Here is a 13,422-nt window from a genome sequence, read left to right as displayed (position 1 = left end):
ATTTATGAGACTGTTCTTTCTATAGGCTATTATACATATTGGACAATGTGAAACAAGTTTTGTTGCTATCACCCACTAAATATAAAACAGATCTGTTCTGTTGAGCCCAAATGAACTCTGCTTAGTGCAGTTCCTGATGGCCTGGCAAAGAAATGTAACTTTACTCCACCTTTTCACAGAATCCCAATTCTGAATTTCAGTGAGTCAGAGTGGATTTATTTGGATTTTGGCAAATTCTCTTCCCCACTTTTTCAGTCGGGTTACTTCTATGTTGCCTCTTAATAGCAGTGCAAAGCAGACTATAACGAAGCTGAGGATCGGTCTGATAAGCTGTCAAAGAACTAATCTTGGCTTTGAAAAAATCCCAGAATTATGGATATAATAGGCTGATAAAATAACACTTGGAATGAAGGCACAGCTACCATGAAAATCACGGTAATGAACAATCTCCGGGTAATCACAGTGTTGAATAATCAAACTAGTCTTTATTTCAGAAATATCAAAACTACGTTCAAGAAAGCTAAATATTAGACATCTTTAGTTACTGGAGAAGCAATAAAATAATCTACAGAGGAATGTCATGCCAATTGCAATAACAAACATTTACAGCACTGCTTCTGTATAGCATGCATACTTAACCAAAGACAAAATTAAAGCAAAAAATGCTACGTGTTAACATTTGAAAACTTTAAATATAAGGGAAAAACATGAATAAGAAATTTTGGTAATAAGAAAAAATATATGTCCAAAAATCTTTATTAAACACTGTACAAAACAAAATATTGCACTTTTAAATCAGACAATAAATATCTACAAAAGTATCTTACAAATGTTTTCTTTTAATTTAAAAAACTGCTTAAACAATCAAGACCCATTGCTGATTAAAAAAGGTAATGATCAGGAATATCCTCTCCTTGCAGTCAGCCTTGGACACAATAGTCCACATTAAACACTTTCTATACAGTAGTCCTAATCTAGTTTTCAGTGATGCAAACCCATTGTGCAGGAATGCTGTTTCTAGACCTGTTCTTACAGCATACCCACTAATTAGCATGAAATGTAGTTCAGTAATGTAACACAGGATCCAAGTCAATACAAGCATTCAGGCCTCCAATATATGCAGTAGTTTGGAAACTACAAAAGAAAAAAAAAAAGCGCCTATCTGCTGCCTCCCATGGGGTTCTCCCTGTTTACAGCCCTAATGAGACATAATCTGCAATATGGCAAATAATTTACTTGGGAATATCGTAATCAAAATGTATCAACTTACAAAAGACTTAAATGGTTAATGGTAATGACAAAAAGCCACCTTGATGGAAAACTGCTCAAAATAGAGTTCTTGCACTTGTCTACCTTCATAATGAATAATTCTTTCTGGGACTTTTCTCCCCATTAACGAGGGGAAAAATATTTATTCAAGACAGAAAATCTGACAGCCACATTTGGCCAGTTACTGGCTCCCCATTTGACTTGATGTGCAAGAGAACAGCGCTCACAAATGTTTCATTCACAGCTCTGACAAGGAAGCCTTGTGTCTAATTTAAAATCAGTAGAAAAGTCTAATCATGCCAGAACTTCGATTGTACTTCAGTGACTGGAGCAGAATTGAAACAATGGAAAATGACACCTCATTTATTCAAAACAGATCTATTGCTGTTTTGGAAATTGTACTAGCATCTACAATGTCTTTTACTGAATACACATAAATAGCATGAAAAATGAAATGTGCTTCTGTGTATCCACCTGACAGCTAATATCAGTAAAATACATCTTGTGAGATCGACCCTTAAGCTCAAGGTGTTTATGAAAATGAAGTCGCTGCCAAAAATTTTACAGCTACAAGCCACAGCTTCTATAGACTTAAAAATTATGTTAAATTTGATAAAACAGTAAAAACAAAGCCTAGGGGTCAATAGTTGCCACATTTCAAGATTCTTCAAAGGATTTTGTGACTCTGTTTTTCTCATAAATCAAAGACAGCAAGCACTACCTAGTGCTTTTAGATAATGATTTTTCCTCTGATAAAATGATAATGTGATGGCCTGTAAAATTTTACAGATGATATGCCACAATATTGTCTTCCTAATCCAGACACAAAAACGTTTAAACATTAAGAGTTCAATCGCAAAGAGTGGATAATAAAAGTTCCCAGAAAAAATACCCTGTCCAGCGTATCAGTCTGCAATATGATTTTTTCATTAGCCCCATGTTTCCGTTTAACTGTTATGACTAATGTCTTATTTACAATTATGTAGTTTGAGCAGGCTAGTTTAATGAACCTCTTCTCATCTCTTCACTGCAGCATCAACTTCCCACAGAAGAGTTACATTTCTTGACATGATTGACAACATCTTTGTTTGTAGATGTCTATCAAGCATAACTTTAGTTGCTTGACAAATGTACAGTAGTGAGTTGTATCCTTGCATTCGCCTTCTGAAAAATATATTTAAACATTAAAAGGCCTTATAATGGACAAGAGGTAAATAGTACAACTTATCGTAATTGTAAACACCTGATGGATTCCTGGTAGCTTTGTAAGTATTTTACCTTGTATTTCTGGCAACAGTGGATTCAAGCTAAACTAGGTCATAAATAAGAGGTGTGATCTCACTACATTCATTACCTATTGTCTGTTTCAGAAAACTACCCCATTTTTCAGGAATTAACAGCTTGCTCAGAGACTTATGAGTCACAACTGGCACAGTCGCATAGAGAAGTTTGCATAAAACAACTTCCTAAATATCCTGTTTCTAAAAGTGCTTTTGAGGCTTTAATATCAAACTGGCCAACTCATAGAGAAAAATAAGGCCAGGATTATGAAGTGCTCCTTGGAGAGGATAGTTTTACTTTTGATATACAATCAAATGCTTGTAGAATCATTAGTGTACAACTGTGAGTCACTTCCTAATGTAACTGCTACAAACTATTACTATGCTCATATATAAATAAACATTTACATACTGCCACAGGATGTGACATTGCAGTGTTGCCAGGTCACTGGTCTCTTCCTCCACCCGCAATACTGATCGGCCACAGGTTGCTGATTCTTTCCGTGTACACAGTACACTCGTCTTGACTGAAATCCACTCCCACAGTCCACGCTGCAAGGTCTCCAAGGGCCTGTCCGCCAGTAGACATCACACGCCTCTGAGGAACAGTTTCTTCTGACAGGAGACCTGGGGGAGAAATGAATAGTAGTTAAATGTTTGCTTTTGTGCTAAACCCTTATTCACAGAATGACAGAACCAACGTTGGAAGGGACTTCTGGAGACTGATTTGTCCATGCCCCCTCTCATAGCACACTGAACTAGACCAGGTTGCTCAAGACCATCTCTGTTTGTGTTTTGAATATCTCCAAGATATTCAAGACTCTGCAACCTTTCTGGGCAACCTCTTTCAGGTGTCTGAAGATCCTCATGGTAAAAAAAGGGAGGTTTTATGTTTTAGTTGAATTTCCTCTATTTCATTTTGTGCCCATTGAGCATGCCTCACTCATGAGGAAACAAAAGACAAGAAGGCCATGTTTCTTTAAACCAATTCCTTAATCCTGGAGTAGAAAAAATGTTTTACCCTGAAATGGTGCATTCTGGATGCTGCAAGTGCTTCGTGCATAACCTCTGTCCTGAACACAAGTAATATTTCTATGCTGACACTGAACATCCTCAAACACCAGAAGCTGCCAAAGTGAAATCCTGGCTTTTAATAGTAAATAGAAGTTTCACCGTGTACTTCCAAAATTTCACTGTGTGTGTAGCAAAATAAAAAGAAATTCTCATAATTCAGAAGCACTTCTAGAGCAAGAAATATAAAGAGCTGGGTTCAGTAATAGAGAAACACGGTACCAATTCCCATGTATGTACTTGTTACCCATTCATTCCCCACTCTTCGTTATGCCACCTACACACCTGGCATGGAACAAAGGTTTGTGCTCCCACACCCTCACGTTCAGTTTTAATTTGTCTTTAATTCAGCCTTTTTTGACATTATGGTTTTATAGAGATTGCCATCCACCCATGTGCTGTAGCATTTAGATTCTATGGAGGTATGTAGCCTGTACTGTTCATACTGAAAGGAGTTTTTTAAAGGCAGAAAAACAAATTAAAAGAGCTCTTACAAATAATGTAAAATAAAAAGTAATACCAGAAGAGACCCAGTTCATCAGAAATAGGAAGAGTTATGGCAGATCAATCCAATTTCTACTTTATTTCGGGGAATCAAAATTCTCTCTGTTTCTAGCTTTGCCATTAAGACAGTGGAGGACTAATCAAATCCATTAGCCTCCTTGGGTTCCTGAATTCATCCAGAGTATACAAAGGGATGATGTCACTATCTCCTCTTCTCATATTTGATACATAAGAATTTGCATATTTATACTACGTTGAAAATACTGTATCTTTAAATTTGATAATCTAAAGAATCTAACTTGTACTTCTTCAAATTGTATACCTCTTTCTTTCATCACAAGAAGAGTTTGGCACCAAAGATCCATTGTGAAGTTGACATATAAAGTGATGATGCTGTAAACCTACAGGGCGGCCCACACAGCGACCGGAACACTAAAAAGTGAGAGAAAAAAGGTGAGGGGAAAGAAAAAGAAACAACTAGGTTAATAACAACAGAATCACTCTTGTAGGCAGTTACCCGCTTACACAACCCAGCCACAATTCTTGATCTGTATCAAGAATCACACCTCTGTTCAGATAAGGTCTAGATATTTTGGATTCTCTGTGGGTTTTGCCAAGATTCTGACTTTCCTACCTATTTGTAAAGTCAAATCCATTGTCTATGATCTCATCATTTCACATCTCTAGTGCTACAGTGTTCTTTCTGTAGCCCTGACAATCACAAACTTGCCTTGCTAATGCTGGTATGAGGCATGAGGCAACACTAATTCTCTGAATTCATTATTTAGTTCATTGAATAGTAAATACTGTGTTAATAAACAAGTTCTGTGTATTAAATATTGTGGCAAGTTCTTTTGAAGCACATTAATTTATCTTTCTGTGAGGACTTCACAAGTACAGCTAGGCAAACTGTGTTCTTATAAGACTGCAATAAAAGCAATATACTGGATTCAAAATTGAGTAAATAGTAATGGATTAGCTTTTAAAATATACTGAAATTAATACTCAGGTTTCAGATCACATCTTCAACAAATATAAGTAGCTCAGACATCATAAAATGAAAAAAACCACAGGATTTGTAATTCACTGGTCTGAAAGGTAATTACAACTAGTGCCACATCGCTCTTCCTCTGTGCAAGAGCAGATGGTACGGTGACACTGGATATGCTTTTAGATTGTAAGTAGTTTCCAGACAAACTCTGCGACTTACCTGTCCTTTTGTCTGCATTGTCCCCGCTGCACACGAGTGACCCAGGCAGGGTTTCCTTCCTGCAGGACGATCCCTGTGCGTACAGGCACCCGGCAGCAGTGTCACCACGCTGCCGTTGCCTTGCACTTGTTGACAGGTTACTTGTCGGTAGCGAAATCCGTTGCCACAAGATGCAGAGCACTCAGACCACGGACTCGTTACCCACCTACAGGATGAGAGACATATTTATAGCAACTCTGAAAGAACAGCAAACTCGCTGGTAGTTTGCAGTGATCTGTTTGAAAATAAAAAAAATCAAAAGAACCTGACATTGCAAGTTTTAGAGGAGAGAGAGAGAAAGGCAAAATCAGTTTTTCCAGTTGTTAAGCAAGATCTTATAAATTTGGTTAACTGGTGACTTCTAAGATAACCTTGGCTCCACATACGTTAACAGAAGTTCCACTGCTCACTACCCAAAAGGTTATATAAGGTAAACCCTATAGATCCTGCTGGATTTAACGTTTCTGGAGGAGGGACACTGTACTTTTCCAAAACTTATAAAATGAATGGTACTGATCTAGTTACTACTAAGGTGACAGGTGTCATAATTCACCCCGATTTATTACATCAATGTGTTGCTAGATAATGGCTCAAACAGAACATGTTATTTATTTGTTAGAAGTTGCAAAGATTTAGTCTGCCTTGGCAGCTAGGAACAATACCGGGGAAGCAGCAGGTGGTAATACAATTTACTTGACTCGATCTTTTTATAAATCTAGGCTAGAAATACAGAATGGGACTTTATGCGTAGCACAACTGTGATAACAGGAAAAATATTCTATTTTCTTTAGCAATTATTTCATTTTCTTACAGTCAAGTGGTTTATATCCATTCAAGGAAGATTAATCTTTTACAGTCTGGACTCTTGTCTTTTTCTCCCTTTCCAAGCTCAAGTACTTTTGCAAACATTTGGTGCAGCACATGCACAGCAAGGCAGCAAGGCCCAAATTTGGCAAACTTTAAAGCATAACTTAAATACATGCCTATACCCTTATATTTGCTTAACTGCACTTCTATGCTGTGCTGAAGAGAAGTGATTAAACACATGCAAAATGCTTTTAATAATATGGGCCCATGACACTGACCGTACATCTAAAGCCTTCGTAATTCTATGCATATTTTCTAGAGAGATGTTGGGATGAGAAGATTATGCAGAAATCACTAATTGGGAAAGGGAAGTCTGAACATTTTGCACTTCCCTCCCAGGTCAGAGGAAGGGGAGAGGATGGAGGCACTAGGAACCAGACACAGGGCTATTTTCTAGGCACCTGGGATGCTCCTCCTCTATAGGAAGCATGGAATACTTCATAAAAGAAGAACAATTTGTATGTTAGCATACATGTATAATTCAAGGTAGAGTCAATTAGGTTAGTATACACACAATTCCCTTCCACTGGTAAATAAAGCCGAATTAGAAGCAAAATAAATCTAAGCATTTTAATAAGAGAGAATTTAGGTCCCAGTCTGTTTAGCCATATAAAATAACTGATTGGGTTTTCTGGTGAACACTCTGGGTCCAGTGGTAATCAGATTGTTAAGTCGTGCACTGCAGTCTGCTGAAAAGGCACAATGGAGCTCCAGGGAGCACTGGGCCCTCCAGTATCCTCCGAACTCTGTCATCTGCTCTGAATGGTTGGCTTTTAAGAGGGAGACCTGCAACTGTCTGTGTGTTTCAAACTATTAGTTCTATTTCAGTATTTTTCCACTGGCAAAAGCTTGCTTGTTATGGGCTGGCTGGAGTTCAGACTCACAATTTAGGATGATCTGGTTTTTTGGCTGCTAATAATGAAATATAAACAAATTTCTCCTGATATTTATCTGTTGCTATGTTTTCTCTTTTCAGAACAGAGTTTAGAACATACTGGCAAGATGCACTCCCACAATGTCAGTTAAGGTCTTAACACTTCTCTCCAAACATTTTCCAGTGAGGGACACCTCCAAAATGTGTGCATGACTTTTCATCCCTCATGGATTTTTACATTGCTAACAGCAAGAGCCAATCCTTTTAAGCAACAGAAAGCACTTGTTTTGAGGATGCCTGTGGGATTTCCTGCTAAAATCCTAGAGCAACGCCTTGTTGCGGTGGAGTGCTCAGTGCAACTCAAGAGGTAAAGTTTTGGCTTTTGGAATCAGATGTTGTGGTTTATTTGCCTGTGATATAAAGATTTTCTGTCCTAAGATTACAAGCTTCTCCAGTTGATCCAGCCAGAAAATTGGCAGGGAAGCACACGCAAGGAACACGGCACTGTGGTAAGGGGCATTAGAGACAAATGGGGCGTCCCACAGTAAACATCCTACTCGGAGCTCTGCTGGCACAGAAGGAGAGGAGCTAAACACAGCTTCCACCCAGGAATGTGGCTGCTCTCAACATAATGAGTTTTCTCTCAGGGTGTTGGCACAGATTCCACAAAACTAGCACATCAGGATGTCTCAGAGAGACCTCCAGCTTAGCTTTCGAGGTGTTAGTGTGGTAGCAGCAAGACTTGCTGCAGCAGCACAGAGACTTGCAGTTTATTCAGTTGGATCCAGCGTTCTCCTACGTGCATGTGATCCATTTTTACATCTCTTACACTTTAGAGTTCATGATGAAATAAACCCCACGTTTCAGACTCAGAGTATAAATGCAGAAACAATTTCAGGAGGTTGAGAGAACATTTTAATACACGTAGAGCACATGGAAATAGAGTAGAAAGGAGTTTACCTGGCAGGACAGTCATCAGTGTTGCATGACTGGTAAATAATCACTGGCTTTTGCAGTTCTCTGCATAAGGATTCATTTACTTTCTGTTTGTCTGCACTCATGCACTGCAGTCCTCTGGAGCGGGTTCCCGAGCTCCCACAGCTAGCAGAGCAAGTGCTCCACTCAGCATACTCCCATCTGTAATCTAAGAAATGCAATTGAAAGTAGCATGAGAGAGGTGCTATACGTAACTGTCTCACATTTTAATTGATCTGGCAGCATGTTCTGTGAGCTAGATAGATACCCTATTCTCTGTAGAAAAGCAAATATTTCAGCATTGTGAAAAGGGACCAATAAGCCAGAGTCGAATTTAGCCCTGCTCAGCTTCCCAGGTTCAGCCCTTACACATGAGCATGAAGTTCTCTAGAAGGCAAATGGGATCAGCATATGTGCACACCAAGGGCAGAACCTGGCTCACAGTAGGAACTGATGAACTTCTTTTAAAACTTTCATAACATTTTTATACAATGAGCATTAAAAAGAGGAAACTGTAAATCAGGCTCTCTAAGTTTCCTGCTGTTCTACAGTAAATTCATTCTGAAGAAAACTCATCTTACTCCAGACACTTCACATAATTTTGGGATTTAAGAGAATCCTGTACTGAACTATAGAAAAGTATTTAACGCATAAATAATTTGCCACTGAGGCACCTGGCAAGATGAAAAGGAATTTGTTTTAAAGGGCATTTAATATTAAAAACCAATCACCTCTAACAATTACTACCTTCATATTTAGTCACAATTCCACACTTACCCCCTTCCCCCACTTTTTTTTTTTGACACTTGGTAAAAGATGAAGTACTATGCAATGTTGACAGATTTTTATGTGATCACAGAAGGAGTCAGATTTTTCTGTAATAACCAAGAATAATTGATAGCTACCAGCTGTGTCCACAGGCTCACTCTTCCAGCACATAATGAATTCTTTAACTTATTGTTTTTCAATGTTTCCTTATTACTTCTAGGTTTCTTAAAATAATACAAAAGGGCCTTTTTCAAAGTAGAAATAGTTAAATTTACTGACTGCAACTATGATGGAGAGACTGTATTGTTTGTTTAACTAGGATGATACTGCTCAGAAGTGCCCTGAATGTGCCTACTGTGCAAAAACCACCAAAGGAGATTTTGTAGCCTTACAAATGCACAGGTATTTCAGTGATGAAACATGTACATAAGCAACGATCAGAGTTAAAGCTCACAACTGAAAAAAAGAATCTCCCCAAAACTCTGACCAGCCTGGCAGGAAAGGGCACTGGGCAACCAAAACATACTCCAGCTAAAGACTACTGGGGATAGTTGGATACCTGGCTAGACCTGTTCAGACCTAGCTTTAATGAGATCTGTATTAGAAACATGGCCTGTTGTGTTTTTGGTTTTTTTTTATATAAACTCTATTAGGATATTTTCTGATTCACTTCATTAATATTTTGATTTAATTATGATTTTTAAAATAATATTTTGATCATAGATATGTTTCAGTAAAATTTCTTTGCAAATGGAACTGACTTCGCAACCCCTTGCACACCAGAACCATTCTCACCCATGAAAGCAAGTGCTGGCAGTCACTGAGAACACATTGTGCAGAGTGTAGGGGATTCACAAGACCTGTTCTTACAGCTTGAGTCCTTTGCACATCAACAATAAGCCAAATCATATTGATAGGATAATAGTTACATCACATGCAAAATCTTTCAATTTCATCATATACTTGATTTGCATTCCCTGGGTATTGGCTGGTTAGAGATACCTTTTCAGTTGTCAAATGGAGTTTGATGCACTGCTGCCCAACTCTTAGTAGGACCTAAGACCCTTTTAAAAAGCCCAATTATAATGTAATTAATTTCTAGGGCACTTTAAATATTTAAAAACTTTATACAATGATTGCAGATAAAGCCTATTGTCCCACTCAACATAGTTTTGTGCAAGCGCATTCCATTAAAAAGCGTTCTTGAAAACTTAACATTGCAAGTGATGAGTGTGTAGTATGCCCTAGAACACTGATATGTTTAAGGGTGACTACAGTAAGATGGTTACCATATCATTGTAATGAGATGCTCAAATATGACAATTATATTGAAAATATTTTGATTATAGTTAAGATATTTCCAAAGATGACCTCAAAGTCAGTTTTGTTTCAGTTTGGTGGGGTATCATGGTAGCAACCTGTATGATTTGTTGAAGAGGAAGTTGAGAAAACCTGCCTAATCTAAAACTGTTTAAGCAGCAAGACACTAAATCAGGCAATGTTCTCTCTGCTTCTCAGCTACACTGGGAAGAAATGAGAACACCCACATCATCTTTAGATACACATTAATTCCATATCCAACTCTGAGTATGGGCATTGTCTATTGACTTAAATGGGACTATTCATATATATGAAGTTAAACATGTATTTCTGAATTACCTTCTATGTATAAAAGCAGGTTATGTTTCAGGAAAGTCTTTACAGAGTGAAAGAAAATATTTTAAAATTTAAGAATTTGTCATATAATTTTCAACAAACCTTCCTTCTTGACATTTACCCAAACTGACATTGGTTTTGCAGTAGCAGAAGTCCAACATTGGAATTGTCCAGCAAATTGACCGGAGTTGGTGTTCACCTCTAGGATACGACCCCCAACCAGGGTTCGGTATTCCAAGGTCTTAACTTGGCCAATAGGACTACCTCCAAAAAGCCAGCGAACTGTATTTCTGTAGCTGGGCGGCACCGGGCAACCTAAAAATCAACACTGGTTTAGTAGGTTTTTCTGAACACATTGAAGTGTTTGTGAATAAGTTTGTACAATTGTGTGGTTCTACATAAAAGACCTAACTAGTCTAAATAAAAACAATAGTATGCAGAAGTTCACTGAAGTCTAAGCTATGGCCTAAAATCCTGTCTGCCCCTTGAGGGTTATCAGTTGTGGGAGCTGGTATATACTTACCGTGTTTCTCAATATTTTCCCTTTCAGTAAGTTCTTACAAACTTAACTTCTCTATGAACAAAGGGGTGGGGGGAACAATTGATTGAATGGAACAAAGATTTCATCCCAGACTCTGCAACATGCAAATAGGTTTGTAATGAAAGAGTTTCTATCTGTTTTGGAAAGGAGTCGTAAACACATTAAATGAAATTGCTACATTTTTACTCCACAGGCACAAGCAGGGATGGAAACAGATGTATCCATTTAGAGAGAAAAATAAAAAAAAAACTTTTCTAGAGCCCAGCTGAATCCCCTCCCATCATCTTCAAGCAAGCTCAAAGAGAAATTACGCAGCTTCAGTCTCATGGTGAGTCACCCAGTTGATGCTTAAGGGTGACCATTTTTAAATGTCTTTTGAAAAGCTGTATCAAAAATAATTGTGTGTCTTACTCTGAGGCTCCCTCCCTGATAACAGAAACCTGAGATATGGTTAGGAAATCCAGAAGGTCACCAAACCCAGACTCTTAAGAATTACACTCCCTCTCTCCATGGGGTCCTCTCCATTTGAATGAAACTAATAAACAATATAATTAAAATAACAAAGCAGAAAAGACAACATACCTATTCTTAGTGGATCCCCAGGTACCACACTGACATTTGTACCAATTCCAGATGCCATTAGGACACGCTTTCTTCTGCTTCCCTTTGATAATAGAGTGTTATTCTCTATAAATCTTTGTTCTGTAACAAAAACCAGAAGATCTCTTCTTAGCAAGAATTAAATCAAGATGCTAAAAGAAAAATTGTATCAAAATATCCAACATCTAGTTATGATGCAGAAAGATAATAGCACTTTGGAATTCTTTAGGGTCAACTTCATTAAGGCACTTAAATTGTCAATCTAACAAACATACTTCAGATACGTAAACAGGGACACACAGAAATTATTTATAATGTTTATGCGATTTTCTAAATTAATCAAATTTATTGCATTTCATTTATTAGAAAAATAAGCCTGTAGCAGTGTAAAAACAAGATTTACAGGATGTATGATGTATTTCCTATTTCTCATTACAATGTTATTTATTATTTCATTACAAGTCATTCACATACAGAAATTTTAAGAAAAATAATTCTCTCATTGGAATCAGGCCAATTCCTCTCTTACATTAGATGGAATTATGACAAAGTGCTACAACAGAAAAAAAGAAGAAAACCTTTTAAAAATCTCATTATGTACAGAGATAGCATAGTGTCTGCAGAATCATATGCCTATCACTATAGCAACTCCTCCTTTTTATCATATGCCAGACAGGACAACTGCCAAAAATGTGGGCAATCTGTCAGTGACACACAGTTCTTGCCACTTAGTAAACATTTCTGTTTTAATGAATGTGCATAATATTGATGGTTCTCCTTCCAGAACAGTTTAAATGTTTTGTTGTATTCTAATTTCTGTGGGTCATTTTACATTGGTTCAACATTTTTCCTCAGTGTGCAGTGTCTGTACAAAGCCTCTTGCTTGTCTGCGTCAACACTGAGACAAAAATCTCCCCAGGACCACAGCCAGACCAGTCCCATGCAGGCAGGAGGTGGTTGCCTTGTCAGTCCTTAGGAACTTTTATTGGAAAGGCTGCGCTGATTTTGCACCACTGATTGACTGTCCCAGGTCAGGCAGTAATTGCTGTAGTGACATCCCAAAGGCTGACATGGTGTTACTTTAGACAACACTGAATCAGTGCAATCTGCAACTCCTCACCCCAGAAGTCCTCCCTGTGCAGCTCTGCAAAGCGAAAAAAAATTGCAGAATATGGCACTCTCCTATCCACTCAAGATTCATCTCAACTAATGTCACGTGACCAGGAACAGAAACGACGTTCAGACTCTAGTGAGCAACCTTCCCTGTCACATCATTATAATAATGTTCCTCTCTGGAACATCTGAAGTCTTGATGTACTCCAGGAAAACTGAAACCAAGAAGGAGCTTCAGTCTACACTCATCCTCAGACAGAGACCCCTATTATGCCTTTGGTACGTCTTCCTTGGCCAACAGATCCAAACATTTATAACCTGCCCCACACACGTGTGCCTAAGAAAGCGAGCTCTTTGTAGCAGGATTGGCCATGTATAACTGTGTTGTACTTCACACAGCAAAACGGTGAGAAAGTTAATCTCTAGAGCTGAATGGTCCATTTACTGGAGCTATTTGCAAGGCATGATTGTATTATACAATATTACATTATTAATCTACTTAAAATAGACTCATTCAAATTGAGTTTTTCTTTACATTTTCTCTTCTGAGAGTCAGCAGTTCACATTCAGCATTTTTTGTTTTCCATGTCCCTAAGTTTTATTGGCCTCTATAGTTAAAGAAGAAAACAACACCCAAACCCAGCCTTTGCTTTCA

General features: G+C 38.0%; 1 protein-coding gene across 8 annotated transcripts in view; it reads right to left on the bottom strand.

Annotated features, from left to right (window-relative positions):
* Positions 1 to 448: 448 nt before the first annotated feature.
* ADAMTSL3 (ADAMTS like 3) overlaps positions 449 to 13,422 on the bottom strand; it is a 188,699-nt gene continuing 175,725 nt past the window's right edge. For 6 of the 8 annotated variants that reach the window (XM_014944716.1, XM_014944717.1, XM_014944713.1 and 3 more), the window contains exons 25-31: positions 11,637 to 11,756; positions 10,616 to 10,828; positions 8,075 to 8,258; positions 5,335 to 5,539; positions 4,447 to 4,556; positions 2,962 to 3,176; positions 449 to 2,433 (exon numbers count right to left, since the gene is read on the bottom strand). In XM_014944716.1, coding sequence (XP_014800202.1) covers positions 2,324 to 2,433; positions 2,962 to 3,176; positions 4,447 to 4,556; positions 5,335 to 5,539; positions 8,075 to 8,258; positions 10,616 to 10,828; positions 11,637 to 11,756 — 1,157 coding nt within the window. In that variant the 3' untranslated portion in view covers positions 449 to 2,323. Of the gene's footprint in view, positions 2,434 to 2,961; positions 3,177 to 4,446; positions 4,557 to 5,334; positions 5,540 to 8,074; positions 8,259 to 10,615; positions 10,829 to 11,636; positions 11,757 to 13,422 lie in introns of those variants that run through there. The other 2 variants (XM_014944720.1, XR_001412367.1) reach the window with 2 other exon arrangements.

The sequence above is a fragment of the Calidris pugnax genome, unplaced genomic scaffold, assembly GCF_001431845.1.
Source record: "Calidris pugnax isolate Ruff unplaced genomic scaffold, ASM143184v1 scaffold70, whole genome shotgun sequence".
Lineage (NCBI taxonomy): Eukaryota > Metazoa > Chordata > Aves > Charadriiformes > Scolopacidae > Calidris > Calidris pugnax.
This window is presented reverse-complemented; position numbering and strand designations above follow the sequence as displayed.